The 14,177-nt window shown below is 54.3% G+C and overlaps 1 protein-coding gene across 1 annotated transcript in view; it reads left to right on the forward strand.

The window, feature by feature from the left end:
• BCAS4 (breast carcinoma amplified sequence 4) overlaps positions 1 to 13,045 on the forward strand; it is a 72,925-nt gene extending 59,880 nt beyond the window's left edge. The window contains exon 4 of the mRNA XM_011993228.1: positions 12,350 to 13,045. Coding sequence (XP_011848618.1) covers positions 12,350 to 12,472 — 123 coding nt within the window. The 3' untranslated portion in view covers positions 12,473 to 13,045. The remainder of the gene's footprint in view (positions 1 to 12,349) is intronic.
• The last annotated feature ends 1,132 nt before the right edge of the window (positions 13,046 to 14,177 follow it).

The raw sequence follows: 14,177 nt of genomic DNA on the forward strand, positions 1-14,177 counted from the left end.
AAAAAAAAAAAAAAAAAAAAGTACTTCAAGACAGAGATAGCAGAGCGGTAGCCTACGCCTGGGCCCGACTACCTGGGTTTGCACACTCCAGAGGCCGACCCAGTCTGTCGTAGAAGCATCACGCTGGGAGGTGAGTTCCTAAGCCCCATTGAGTCTTGGTTTCCGTGACTATAAAATGGGATCACCATTCATATCCCTGCAGAGGACTGTAGTGTGCAATCATCGAGACAGGGTAAGGGGGAGCTGCTATTGTACTTACTATTGATCATGATTGATTTTTTTTTTTTTTTTTTAAGACAGGAGTCTCGCTCTGTCACCCAGGCTGGAGTGCAGTGGTGCAGTCTTGGCTCACTGCAACCTCCCTTCCCAGGTCCAAGAGATTCTCCTGCCTCAGGCTCCTGCTTAGCTGGGGCTACAGGTGCACGCCACCATACCTGGCTAATTTTTGTTTTTTTGTATTTTTAGTAGAGACAGGGTTTCACCATGTTGGCCAGGCTGATCTCTACCTCCTGACCTCAGGTGATCTGCCCACCTCAGCCTCTCAAAGTGCCATTATTGATACTATTTAACACAATTGTCATCTGTGTTATTCCCCCTGTACTTTGCATCTGCCGCCTTCTGTGTGCTTTATTTATTTTTAAATGACCTTTTGGCCGGGCGCAGTGGCTCATGCCTGTAATCCCAGCACTTTGGGAGGCCGAGGCAAGCAGATCACTTGAGGTCAGGATTTTGAGACCAGCCTAGCCAACATGGTGAAACCCCGTCTCTATTAAAAATACAAAATTAGCCAGGCATGGTGGTGCATGCCTATAATCCCAGCTACTCCAGAGGCTGAGGCAGCAGAATCGCTTGAACCCTGGAGGCGGAAGTTGTGGTGAGCCAAGGTTGCAGTGAGCCAAGATCATGCCACTGCACTCCAGCCTGGGTGACAGAGCAAGACTCTATCTCAAAATAAATAAATAAATAAAAATAAAGATATACTTGTGTGTCCTATATAGTCAGTGGCCATGTGACAGGAGCAAAGCCCAGGTGCCTTGGTGCTCAAGTAGGATGACTCTGGCACAAACCATCAATTGAAGGAGGGAGTCAGGACTCTAGGACAGAGGGATGGGGAGGGGCAGGAGGAAAGAGGGGACTTGGCCCATGGACAGCAGAGTTTGTTGACCAAGTTTGGAGGGACCAGACCCAATCAGGAGCTGGTGCCCCATGGAGCCCTGGGTTTGGAGGGTGCTGTGACACCGACACCCCGACCTGCTGTCCCTGTGCGCGAGCTTGGATTTAGTAGCCAGCAGCTTGGCAAGACTTCTGGGGCCACTCCTCTGCTGGTTTCCATGTTAACACTTTTCCTCCAGCTAAAAGCAGAATTCGTGGGCATCCAGGAACCTTCCAGAGCTGCCCCCTTGGGTCAGCATCACCTTAACAAGATTGCCGCAGCTTGTCCCTGCTGCTGGCTCACCCTGGGCACCGGCTGCCAGCTCTAGCAGCCCCAAACCCTGTGCTTCTGTCACTAGGGTCTCGGCAGCCTCCCATGTCCACCAGCTGCTGTGGTCACTGGGCCGGCAGAGGCTGGGGCCAAGGCTGGGCTGGACTGGGCAGGAGGATTCAGATGGGAAGGGGCCGGTGTCCGCACGAGCTCTGCAAGGCTGTCCAACCCAACCCCAAGGGCAGGATTGGACACGCAGGGGCTGCCTACAGAGAAATGGGAGGGGTTCTGCTCACAGCTGTCAGTGTTCTGGAAGACTCAGGGCTCTGGAGCAGACACAGACATTGCAGGCAGGACAGGCTGAGGTACAGAAAGCCCGGAGCCCGGACACAGCAGGGTGCCCAGGACCTAGGGGACGGGCCCTGGGGGCCGGTGGTAGTGGGGGCTGCCACCAAGAGCTCAGAAGAGCCCAGTTGAGTCTCCCCTCAGCCTTTGACCAGCTGGGACCCTGGGCACATGGCCTAGCCCTGTTGTCTCCAAGCCCGCTTTCTCATCTGTACAGTGGCATCATCACAGGTCCTCACTCATGGCTCTTGAAAGCACTGGAGGAGACAGTAAGGGAGGGACAGCAGCCACAGGCCATGGTGGTGGCCCCAGGTCAGCAGTCCCTTACCCGTAGGGCTCAGGGTAAGCAGAGGCCTCTCCACTGGCATCCTCTTCAGCCTTATGGAGCCTTGGCCTGGCGTTGTGAGCCTGGAGCCACTGCCAGCTTGGATGCCCACAGGGCTCCACAGGTCCTGCAGGCCAGGCGGGGACAGTGGCAAAGCAGACAGCACGTGTCCTGGTTGATGAGGCAGCTCACTGCACCCTGCGGGAATGCGGGCCCACGGTGGCCAGATAGCTCAGTTTTTCTAGAGAAATAGGCACTCAGTGTTTATTTGAACATCCCAGTTCTTCACTGTTGGCAACGAACTCATTTTTAAATTCGTCTGCAAGCCGGATGCTGACCAAAGGTGACCCATTTGTGCTCTCTGAGTGGACCAGATCGAGCAACCCCTAAGGGTCCTGAGGTTGGAGGGCAGATGCTGAAGAGACATCCTGGTTCCTGACTGAGAGCTCACCCTCAGCTCCACACAGCTCCGGGGGTGCCTGTGTGCTGGGACAGTGCAGATGCTGGAGCTGGGCAGGCCTGGGGTCGAACCCCAGCTCTGCCAATTCCCGGCTGAGTGGGTATGGCCAAGTGACTTGCTGAGCCTCAGTTTCCCCTTTTGCAAAGTGGGATGGAGGATCCCTGCCTCTCCCAGCCGCTGTGAGGATGAATGCTCTGTGACCCTGTAGGTCCCATCGTGGGCTGGGCACTCTGTAAATGCTCCGTTCTTGGTCACTGAGGTTGAATTAAGAGAGGCTGGGGCTTGGTTTATGGAGTGAGACTGATCTGTTTCTTCTGTTGGCTTTAAAAAAAAATTATAGAATTAGAGCGAAGTTGCTGTAATAGTACAGAGACTATCTCTGTACCCCTCGGCCAGCTGCTTCTGTTGTTAACATTTTACTGTGTGCGTTGTCACAGCTAAGGAACCAACACTGACACATTATGAACACAGTTGCTTCGGTTTCCCTAAAGCCTTTTTCTGTCCCAGGATCCAATACTACATTCAGTCATCATGTCTCCCCAGCCTGGTCTCCTCTGACAGTTTCTCAGACTTTCTTGGTTTGGTTTGGTTTGGTTTGGTGTTTTTGGTTTTGGGTTTTTGTTGTTGTTGTTGTTATGTTGGAGAGAGGGTCTCGTTCTGTTGCCCAGGCTAGAGTGCAGGCAAGATAATGGCTCACTGTAGCCTTGACCTCCAGAGCTCAGGTGATCCTCCCACCTCAGCCTCTCAAGTACCTAGGACTGCAGGTGCATGCCACCATGCCCAGCTAATTTTTTGGGTTTTGTTTGTAGAGATGAGGTCTCCCTATGTAGGCCAGGCTGGCCTTGAAATCCTGTGCTCAAGGGATCCTCCTGCCTTGGCCTCCCAAGGTGCTGGGATTGGCCAGGCATGGTGGCTCACTCCTGTAATCCCAGCACTTTGGGAGGCCAAGGTGGGCAGATCACTTGAGGTCAGGTGTTCAAGACCAGCCTGGCCAACATGGTGAAACCCTGTCTCTACTAAAAATACAAAAATTAGCCAGGTGTGGTGGCGCGCACCTGTAATCTCAGCTACTGGGGAAACTGAGGTATGAGAATCGCTTAAACCCGGGAGGCAGAGTTTGCAGTGAGCCAAGATCATGCCACTGCAGTCCAGCCTGGGTGACAGAGAGAAACTCCATCTCAAAACAAAACAAAACAAAAAAACCCACACAAAGTGCTGGGATTACAGGCATGAGCCACCACGCCCAGCCTCAGACTCTCCTTGTTTTTGATGACCTTGACAGTTTTGAGAATATCGGGTAGGTATTTTGAACAATACCCTTTAATTAGGGCCTATCTGATGTTTTTCTCATGCTTAGATCAGGGCTGTGGGTTTAGGGGAGGAAGACCACAGAGGTAAGGCGCCCTTCTCATCACATCATAGCAGGGATACCTGAGCATGGCTCAGCACTGATGCTGCTGGATGTGGGTCACCTGGCCCAAGTGATGTTTGCCAGGTTTCTCCACTGTGCAGTTGCTTTCCCCACTTTCCATACCCTGCTCTTTGGAGTGCAGCCCTACTCAAGGGAGGAGGGGCAGACGCAGGCAATTTGGAATTGTTTTGGAATGATTTTGAGATTTGCTTCTCCTCCTCATCTGCTTGCTTTTGCATCTAGCAGTTGTCGCTTCTTGGGTGATCCTTTCTTTCTTTCTTTTTTTGAGTCAGAGTCTTGCTCTATTGCCCAGCCTGGAGTGCAGTGGCACAATCACGGCTCACTGCAGCCTCAACCTCCAGGGCTCAAGTGATGCTGTCACCTCAGCCTCCTGAGCAGCTGGGACTACAGGTATGTGCCACCCCGACCAGCTAATGTTTTTGTTTTTGTAGAGGTGGGTCTCGCTATGTTGCCTAGGCTGGCCTTGAACTCTTGGACTCAAGAGATCCTCCCACCTTGGCCTCCCAAAGGCCAGGATTGCAGGCTGCCATGCTCAGCCTGATCCTTTGATTTCATTATCTGAACAACCCGGGCTTGAGTCCTGGCTCAGTGCATTTACTCTCTGTGTGACCTGGGTGGCTTGCTATGAACAGAGGGATCATGAGAACAAGAGGATGTGTACATCAGGCTGCACGTGGTGCTTTGAGCAAATAGGTTGGTGTTTTTTCCTGCTTGTGACAAGAGGTACTGAGGTGGCCCATTGAGCTGACAGGGTGTCTCAAGGAAGTAGTCAGGGACCCAGGCTTCTCCTGGCTGCTGTTCTGCCATCCTTAGCATGTGGCTTTTGTCTTCCTGGTCTCAAGGTAGCTGCAGCACCTCCAGCCTCACTGCCGTGCTCCAGGCAGGATTCAGGGAAGTTGACGGCGTTATCCCTGTTTCGTAGAGGAAGAAAGTGAGGCTGAGGAGGATGAGAAACCCTGCCTTAAAGAGTGCTGTGAGGTTAGAAGTAGTGTCACCTGGCGTGTAGTAGCCATGGTTGTTTTCACAGTAGGATGGGCCTCTCTCAAGTTCCCTGGCACTGGGGGTGCCCAGTGCCCTGGGGGATGAAGGTGGGCCTCTGACAGCAGGCACCTGAGCTCCTCCACTTGGCTGGCCTGAGGCTTCAGGCTCCCAGGGGCTGGCCCAGGTTCTGTGGGGGCTGTGGGTGGCTGGGGCCGACCCTGGACAACCTTGGATCCCAGCCTGCGAGTACAGGTGCAGTGTCCCCGCCCCTCCTTCTGGGGTGGAGGATGCTGGGCCCAGCAGCCATGTTGACCTGTGCCTCTTGCCTGTTCTGGGCGAGTCAGCACTGGCTGGGGCTGCACTGGTCACCCAAGAACAACCAACCACATAAAAGTCAGGCCCGAGGACGGTCACCGAGGCAGGCCTGGCCCTGCAACTGGGTAGCCATGTCTGATGACCTGGCTTGGTAGGGAGGTATAGGCAAGGGTTTGTCATTCCTGTTCTATTTGGGAGGACAGATTTAATTCAGAGGCAAACTATGGTCTGGGGATCAAATCTGGCCTGCCACTGCTTTTTTTTTTTTTTTTTTTTTTGAGATGGAGCCTCGCTCTGTTACCCAGGCTGGAGTGCAGTGGCGCGATCTCAGCTCACTGTAACTTCCGCCTTCTGGTATAAGTGATTCTCCTGCCTCAGCCTCCCAAGTAGCTGGGATTACAGGCACCTGCCACCACACCCAGCTAATTTTTGTATTTTTAGTAGAGATGGGGTTTCATCATTTTGGCCAGGCTGGTCTCGAACTCCTGACCTCAGGTGATCTGCCCGCCTTGGCTTCCCAAAGTGCTGGGATTACAGGCATGAGCCACCACACCCAGCCTGCCATTGCTTTTGTAAATAAAGTTTTATTGGCACACAGCCATGCCTTCTGTTTACATATTGTCTCTGGCTGCATTTATACTACCTGGGCAGAGTTGAGTGGTTGTGACCGAGACTGTGGTTGGCAAAGCGTAAAATATTTACTGTCTAGCTCTTTACAGAAAACATTTGCTGACCCTGACCTGAAAACCATGCAGGGTCAGGGATGTGCGATTAGGGCTTCCCAAGAGGGAGAGGCGGGTGGGCCAGGACTGGCGAGGGGCTGTGGAGGGTTTGTAGAAACAGAGCAGCACAGGGCAAACGGAGGCCCGGAGGTGGTGGGCGTGGCTTTAGAGCAGAGCTTGTTCTGACTGGGGGGCTTCAGAAGAGAGGCTGTGAACCCAGCCGGGGCCTGAGGCTTCATCCTATCACATGCTGTGACAAACGTTTGAGGTCTTTGTGCGAAAAGAAGCTGCTGGGTGGTACGGATTGCTGGGGCCAACTCTGAGACTTCGGCCAGACGCAGCAGGTCACAGGAACTGTGGGGATCTCAGGGGCTGGGGCTCCTCAGCTCAGCCACTTTCAGCCACGAGGGACTGTGGGCCCGGAGCCGCCCAATGGTCTGATTTTCCAAGAGAAACCGGCAGTCTGCTTTTCACGGAAAATCTGATTTTTACATGTTTGAAGTTAATTCCATTTTTACAAAATCACGAAGCAGATCCAGCACACATGCATTTGGCCTGTGCACTGCAGGTTTGGGAACTCAGGTGTGCAGGGTGGACGCAGGGACCTGCGGGGGTGTGGGGAGACTCGGAAAGCAGCCAGGCCCTGCGCCCCAGCACTCCCTCTGGCAGAGGTGGGCCTTGGTCTGGGGTAGGCTGGGGAGGAGCTCACAGCCGAGTCAGGTTTCTGTGTCTTGACCTATCCTATCCCAGAGCAGAGAACATTCCTGCCTGCGGCCTGGGAGGAGGGGGTGGGGAGCCGGATTCCAAAGGGTTGGACGTACCTCGTGGACCCCAGCGGGGACTCATTCCCAGCCGGAGGGCGAGGGACGGGAGGTGGAGAGCTCTGAAGTCCCCTCTGAGGTTTTCAAGGGTGAAAACCCTAGGGTTTGAATTTGCTGCTCCATGAAGGAGCCCTGTAGCGTGATGGGCAAGGGCTGGTCTTGGAGCTGGACAGGCCCAAGTGGACCCCAGCTCCACTGCTGTCTCCCTCCTGCGACCTCTGAGACACAGCGACTCCTCCCTTGCAGGCTGCCATGAGAATCCAAGAGAGAATGGGTGTGAAAGTGGTTTCCATGGCATGCGGGTGTGCCAGTGAGGGGGTCTGCCTCCGGGGCGTGGTCCTGTCCATCCGCCAGGGGCGTCTGCAGCCTGACAGCCCTGCAGGCATCTGGTTGTTTTCAGCCTCACACACCAGCCCTCACCTGCTGATTCAGGCGGCTGGTTTCAAAGCACTTGCTCCCACCCCTGGGGGTTTATTATTTATTTCAGGCAGGACTCTTAGTTACAAGCAACCCTGGTCAGCGTGGCTTAAAGGAAGAAGAGAATTTTGAGGCTCATGAACAGGAAAAGCCCCAGGGTAATTCCAGTCTTCAGCAAAATAGGGTTCACGTGCTCAAAGTGATATTGGCAGGACTCTGTCTTGCCCTGTCTTCCAACTCTGCATCCCTCTGCGCGGGCTTCAATCTCAGGCGGGCCCCTGGTGGGGTGGCAGGAGTGGCCCGTCACCTGAACTCCCAGGAACCTCTGGGGAGAGCATCCCTGTCCCAGCAGCAAGAATCGCAGTGGCCCTGTCACATGCTCACTCCTGGACTCACCTCCGTGGGTGGAGGGTGAGCTGCTTACATGGGCTGGGACTGCTCTTAGCCCCAACCTGAGCTGTGGAGGGGTTGGGGATCTGCTTAGATGGGGAGTTGGGCACAAGGGGATCCCTTGGAAAAATCAAGATGCAGCCGGGCGTGGTGGCTCACCCCTGTAATCCCAACATTTTGGGAGGCTGAGGCGGACAGATCACCTGAGGTCAGGAGTTCAAGACCAGCCTGGCCAACGTGGTGAAACCCCGTCTCTAAAAAAATACAAAAAAATAAGCCGGATGTGGTGGTGGGCGCCTTTAGTAATCCCAGCTACTTGGGAGGCTGAGGCAGGAGACTCGCTTGAACCCGGGAGGCAGAGGCTTCAGTGAGCCGAGATTGCGCCATTGCATTCCCGCCTGAGTAACAGAGCGAGGCTCTGTCTCAAAAATAAAATAAAATCAAGATGCTAGCACCCCAAGGGGAAGTGGACAGACAGGCTGATACAGCGCCCACCCATGCCCACCGTTCTCCAAGACCGTGTTTTGTTCTGAAGAGGAAACACCTGAGCTTCCTGGCTCATGCCCCTCTGCCCCTGCCTGGCTCATGCCCCTCTGTCCCTTGCCTGGCTCATACCCCTCTGCCCCTTGCCTGGCTCATGCCCCTCTGCCCCTGCCTGGCTGACTTGAGCCCCGTTCTCCAAAGAGCTGTGGTTACTCACCCACGTGTCTCCAGCATGCCCTCCCAGGTGTGAGGCTTGGGCCTGAGTGGATGTGGAGCGGCACCAGCCTCTGCAGCCTTTTGTCTGGTCTTCCAGAGCAGTGGTCCTCCTGAAAAGGGAAAGCATGCTTGTTCTCCGTGGAGCCCCTGGGGGCTCCTAGTGATTGACTTCCTTTCTGAGTGCACAGGAAGCAGCTGTTCAGTAATCCATTGTGACGTTTGGCCAGACACCGACAGAGCTTGTCTCCCTGCGACCCCCTTGTCCAAATTCAGGGAGGACCTTTCCCCTCTGTCACCAGGAGGGATGTGATTGTTGGGAGTTCCTTGCATTAGTTCTCTCCAGGCCTGAAGATACGATCACATCTAGAGCTGCCAGCAGCCTCTCACCACTCCTTCTCTTTGGCTTCTTCATAAGGATATTGATTTTTCCTCCATTTTTAGAATCCATCTCCTTGAGGGAGGAGACAGAAACTCCATCCTTCTTCATAGAACCATTTCAAAAAGGAACAGGGATTTGGGATGAGGCCCAGCTGGCCTAGGAGAGGCCGCCTGGCTGGGCTGGACACTGGCTCTGGCCTGGCCTGGTCACTGACCCTTGCCTGGGTCCTCAGGGCCAGGAGAAGAAGGGCCGTTTCTTTTCAGATCCCAGAACACTCTTTGGCTCCTAGTCATGTGTCAGGATGGGAGGGGCGGGCTTGGAACTCCCATGATTCACTTCAATGTTGCATTTTCTTTTTTTTTTTTTTTTTTGAGACGGAGTCTTGCTCTGCCGCCCAGGCTGGAGGGCAGTGGCCGGATCTCAGCTCACTGCAAGCTCTGCCTTCTGGGTTTACGCCATTCTCCCGCCTCAGCCTCCCGAGTAGCTGGGACTACAGGCGCCCGCCACCTCGCCCGGCTAGTTTTTTGTATTTTTTAGTAGAGACGGGGTTTCACTGTGTTAGCCAGGATGGTCTCGATCTCCTGACCTTGTGATCCGCCCGTCTCGGCCTCCCAAAGTGCTGGGATTACAGGCTTGAGCCACCGCGCCCGGCCGAATGTTGCATTTTCTAGATACTATGACAGCCAGTTCTCAGGCCATCATTAAAAAGAAAGAGGGTGAAATCCCACACCTGTGGGTACCCATACCTGCGGGTACCCACCAGCCGCAGCCCTCTGGCTGGAGATGTATCTTGTGGCTCAGCTCCTGTTTGTGTTCTGATTGCAGTGCCATCAGGGGGACGTGTGTCCACTGACCCACAGAGGCAGGGATAGCTCGGGAACGTGCTAGGAGAAGAGGGGCAGGTGGGAATAGGCCTCATCTCCCGAGTCATCCCCGAGCAGGCTGAGCCAAGAGTGGCTGACTGAGCATTGGCTGGGCAGAACATTCCATTTGCCGTGTGTGAGGTTCACCCTTGGCCAAGTTGCGTCACTTGTCCTGGTTTTCCAGATGTGGAGGTGGTGACGCAGGCTGGGATGAGGTCCCTAGACGTCAGAGCGTGTTGCACCTTATGTAAGATCCTTTGATGGCTCCCTTCTGTAACAGGCTCGGTGTGGTATGGTGGGAAGTCAAGGCCCTGGAGCCCGGACGTGATTACCTAGCCACTCTCACTTTCGGGGGACACATGCAACAGCCTCCTCGTGGCTCCACTCTCGCCCCTAGAGTGTATTCTCTCCCTGCTGTTCCTGAAGCGCAGACCTCATCACACACACAGCCTCCCGCTTGGGAGCTTTAAAGGCCCCCAGTGCTCCTGGGATCAAGGTTATAGCTTGGCTTGCAAGAGTGAGCGCAGGTGGCCCCGGCCCGTTGTCTGGCTTCCTCCCTGTCTACGCGCTGATCCCCACAGTCCTACACCCCAGCCACTCAGCGCAGGCTGTTCCCTTGGCCTGGAACACCGGCCCTTGGCACCGCTATACCCCACTTCTCCTGACTCCTGGCCAGCTGCTGCTGAGGCTGTGAAGGTTCTAGACAGCTCAGCCCCCAAAATTCCCCCAACCCTCTAGGATGAGCTGAGGCCCCATCTGGGTTCCCCAGGCCTTTGTGCCCATCCTGCCATTAGCCCACATCATAGGGTGGCATTGTTTCTTCTGGTTCATCTGTGTCCCCACTAAGTGAGTGCCATGCCCCATGAAGGCTGGGACGGTTGTCTTGTTCATGGCTGTCTCCTCAGCGCACAGGACAGGGCTGGCCTGGTGCCCTGTAAGTCAGTTGCTGGTGGACAGATGCTTGGAGGATGTGTGACTTGGGGCAGGGCACCTCCTGAGCCTTGATCTCCCCCTCTGCACTGGGGTCGTGGTGTCAGGTGCAGAGGGAGGGGAGGGAAGGGAAGCAGGGAGCACAGGAAGGGGTCTGCAAAGGTGTCTGGCAGTTGGGGAGCTGTCATTGGCCACAGTCTGGAGCCCATATCTCTGCACTGACACCCAGCTTTCAGCTGTAGCCAGAACTGGGTCTCAGCCAGAGTGGGCAGAGGTAGCCAGGAGATGAGACAGTGCAGAGAGCTGGGGGACAGGGTCGGGGGTGGTGAGAAGGTCCCCTCCCTCTGTCCCCCTTGGCCCTGCATCCTTGTTCATCTCCACCAGCTCCAACCAGGAACAGCAGCCCAGGAGCCCTCTCCTTCCTCTGGTGCAGGCCACGGTCCTTGCAGCCTGGACTCTGCACGAGAATCACCTGGGAGCTGTGAAATGTCCCACCCCCAGGCCATGCCCCAGACTAGTGACATCCGACTCCCTGGTGTGGGCCCTGGGCATCAGTATTTCATAAAACTCCCAGGAGATTCCAGCGCATGGCCAAGTTTGAGAGCCGTCATTCCGGGTGGTTGTTGGTAACCTGGTTTTTCCTGGAGACGCTTGGCAGCCTGCAGGAGCCCGCCAGCCAGCGCGCAGTGAGCGGCTCAATGGGAAATCTCCCTTTCCCCGCCTCCCTCCACAGAAATCCTCACCAGAAATGAGGAAGCACTTCTTAAAATGGTTTTGTTTTTTGAAAGAGTAGCACATGCATATGGCAGGAACTCCAGGCAGCACAGATGGGTACACAGTGGAAGAAAAATCAGTCCTGGCCAGGCGTGGTGGCTCACACCTGTCATCCTAGCACTTTGGGAGGCTGAGGCGGGCGAGTCACTGGAGGCCAGGCATTTGAGACTAGCCTGGCCAACATGGCGAAACCTCATCTCTACTAAAAAAAAAAAAAAAAAAAAAAGCCGGGCGTGGTGGCGCACGCCTATAATCCCAGCTAACTTGGGAGACTGAGGCAGGAGAATCGCTTGAACCCAGGAGGCGAAGGTTGCAGTGAGCCAAGATGGCACCACTGTACTCCAGGCTGGGTGACACAGCAAGACAAAAAAAAAAAAAAAAAAAATCATGTCACCAACCACAGCCACTGTACCCAGGCTCTGGGATGGCCCTGCAGAGCTGTCACGTGTCGGTACAGGTCCCTTTGTCACATGTCTGCCCTTCTCACCTTGCTTTCTTAGTCCTTCTCTGCCAGAACATATTGATCTGCCTGGCTCTTTTTTTTTCTTTCCCCCCCGAGACATTGTCTCACTCTGTTGCCCAGGTGGAGTGCAGTGGCACAATCTCGGCTCACTGCAACCTCCGTCTCCCGGGTTCAAGTGATTCTCCTGCCTCTGCCTCCCAAGTAGCTGGGATTACAAGTGTGCGCTACCACGCCTGGCTAATTTCTGTATTTTTAGTAGAGACAGGCTTTGACTATGTTGGCCAGGCTGGCCTCAAACTCCTGACCTTAAGTGATCCGCCCACCTTGGCCCCCGCAAAGTGCTGGGATTACAGTCATAAACCACTGCGCCTGGGCTGCCTGGCTCTTCTTGATGCCTACAGGGTATTCCGTTATGGAGAGGGCGTGACATGGATGTCTTCGTCCCTTTGGGTGGCCAGCTTTGGCTGTCACAGGCAGTGCTGTTAGAGGAGCTCAGAGTCTTTGGTCATATTTGTGAGTCCTGCGGGATGAACTTGTAGACGGGGAATTCCTGGGTCATGGAACAAGTGGATCCAAATTGCCGATAGAGCACCATTTCTTGTCATTCCAGAAGTCGCCTGCACCAGTACCCGTGACGTATGAGCTGCCCACACTGTACAGGACGGAGGACTATTTTCCTGCGGACGCCAGGGAGGCACAGCACCACCCCCACACCTGCCCTCGGCCTCTGTGAGCTTTGTGGTCTTCCCATCAGGAATGCTGGAAAAGTGACATTGTGTACATGCTGCAGCTTGGGGGGTTTTTTCTTTGTATTGCTGTTTGTTTTATATTTTAAAGAGATTTTTTAAAATGTCGAGATGGGCTCTCACTATGTTATCCAGGCTGATCTCAAACTCCTGGGCTCAAGTGATCCACCCGCCTTGGCCTTTCAACGTGGTGGGATCACGGGCAGCAGCCTCTGCGCCCAGGCTGCTGCCATTTTCAGATTTCCTCCCTGCCTCATGTGAGACTACAGGGTTTGGAGAAGCAGTTGGAACCCACGTGTGGTGCCTCCCACGTTGGCCTGCCTGGGGTTCTACAGGGGTTGAGGGGCCAGGCCTGGCCGGGGCTGATGGACAGTGGGGACTTTCCTTCTCTCCATGATGGCTTTGCAGCGGCTCCATGGTCCTCTCTGTGATGGGGTTTTGCACGGGGTGCACTCTGCCACTGTGGTGGGTGGATGGGTGGATGGGTGCTGGTTGTGTTGCCTCTAGACCTCGGTGCCCACAGCCTTGAGGATCCTTCCAATAAAGGTGTCAAGAGCTCAGTCCTGGTCTGGTGTGAGAATGATGGGGAGTGATAGTTTCCTTTTCACCTGGGCAATGTTTTCCAGAAGGTTCCTCCTGTGTGTCACCTGTGAGGGCCTGATCCTGGGCATCTGTTTATGAGGCTGTAGCTGAGGGGAGGGGATAGTCCCGGCCTTTGGATTCCCAGCAAGAATGCAGAGGTCATTAGGACCCCCAGGGTCTTCAAAGGCTTGTTTACCCGCATTTCTTCCCATGCAGATGAGTTTCCTGCAATTGTCCTAACACTCCAGATTTCTCACGGTGACTTCAACCTGTAATGGGTATTTCTGGAATTCCTCGAAGAGCCAAGAACACACACATACATACAGCCAAGTCCGCTATGCACATACAGGACTGAACTGTAGACCTGCATTAGAATTTCAAGATAATCTGCGTGACCAAGGTGACTCATGCCTGTAATCCCAACACCTTGGGAGGCTGAGGCATGAGGGTCGCTTATGCACAGGGGGTCAAGACTGCAGTGAGTCGTGATTGTTCTACTGCACCCTAGCATGTGCAACAGAGCAAGACCTTGTCCCCCATCCCCCAAAAAAGTTTTTCAAGGAAGCCTAAAATGTTGAATCTGGCAAGAGAGAGTAGAGGCCAGGTGCAGCGGCTCATGCCTGGGATCCCAGCACTTTGGGAGGCTGAGGTGGGCGGATCGCTTAAGCCCAGGAGTTTGAGACCAGCCCGGGCAACATAGACCATGTCTCTACCAAAAATACAAAAATTAGTTGGGTGTGTTGGTGCACATCTGTGGTCCCAGCTACTTGGGAGGCTGAGGCAGGAGGATTGCTTGAGCCTGGGAGGTTGAGGCTGCAGTGAGCCATGATTGTGCCACTACACTCTAGCCTGGATAACCAAGTGAGACCTTGGCTAAATTTTTTTTTTAAATTAAAAACAGAAAAGCAGGGAAATAGTTTAGGACAATTTTTGGAATTAAAAGATATAGGTAGACCCCTTGTTTCTGGAAAAGTCGGCATTTTTCTTTTCTTTTTTTTTTTTTTTGAGATGGAGTCTCCCTCTGTCACTCAGGCTGTAGTGCAGTGGCACGATCTCAGCTCACTGCAACCTCCACCTCCCTAGTTCAAGCTATTTTCCTGCCTCAGCCTC

Source organism: Mandrillus leucophaeus, unplaced genomic scaffold (assembly GCF_000951045.1).
Source record: "Mandrillus leucophaeus isolate KB7577 unplaced genomic scaffold, Mleu.le_1.0 Scaffold428, whole genome shotgun sequence".
NCBI classification, from domain to species: domain Eukaryota; kingdom Metazoa; phylum Chordata; class Mammalia; order Primates; family Cercopithecidae; genus Mandrillus; species Mandrillus leucophaeus.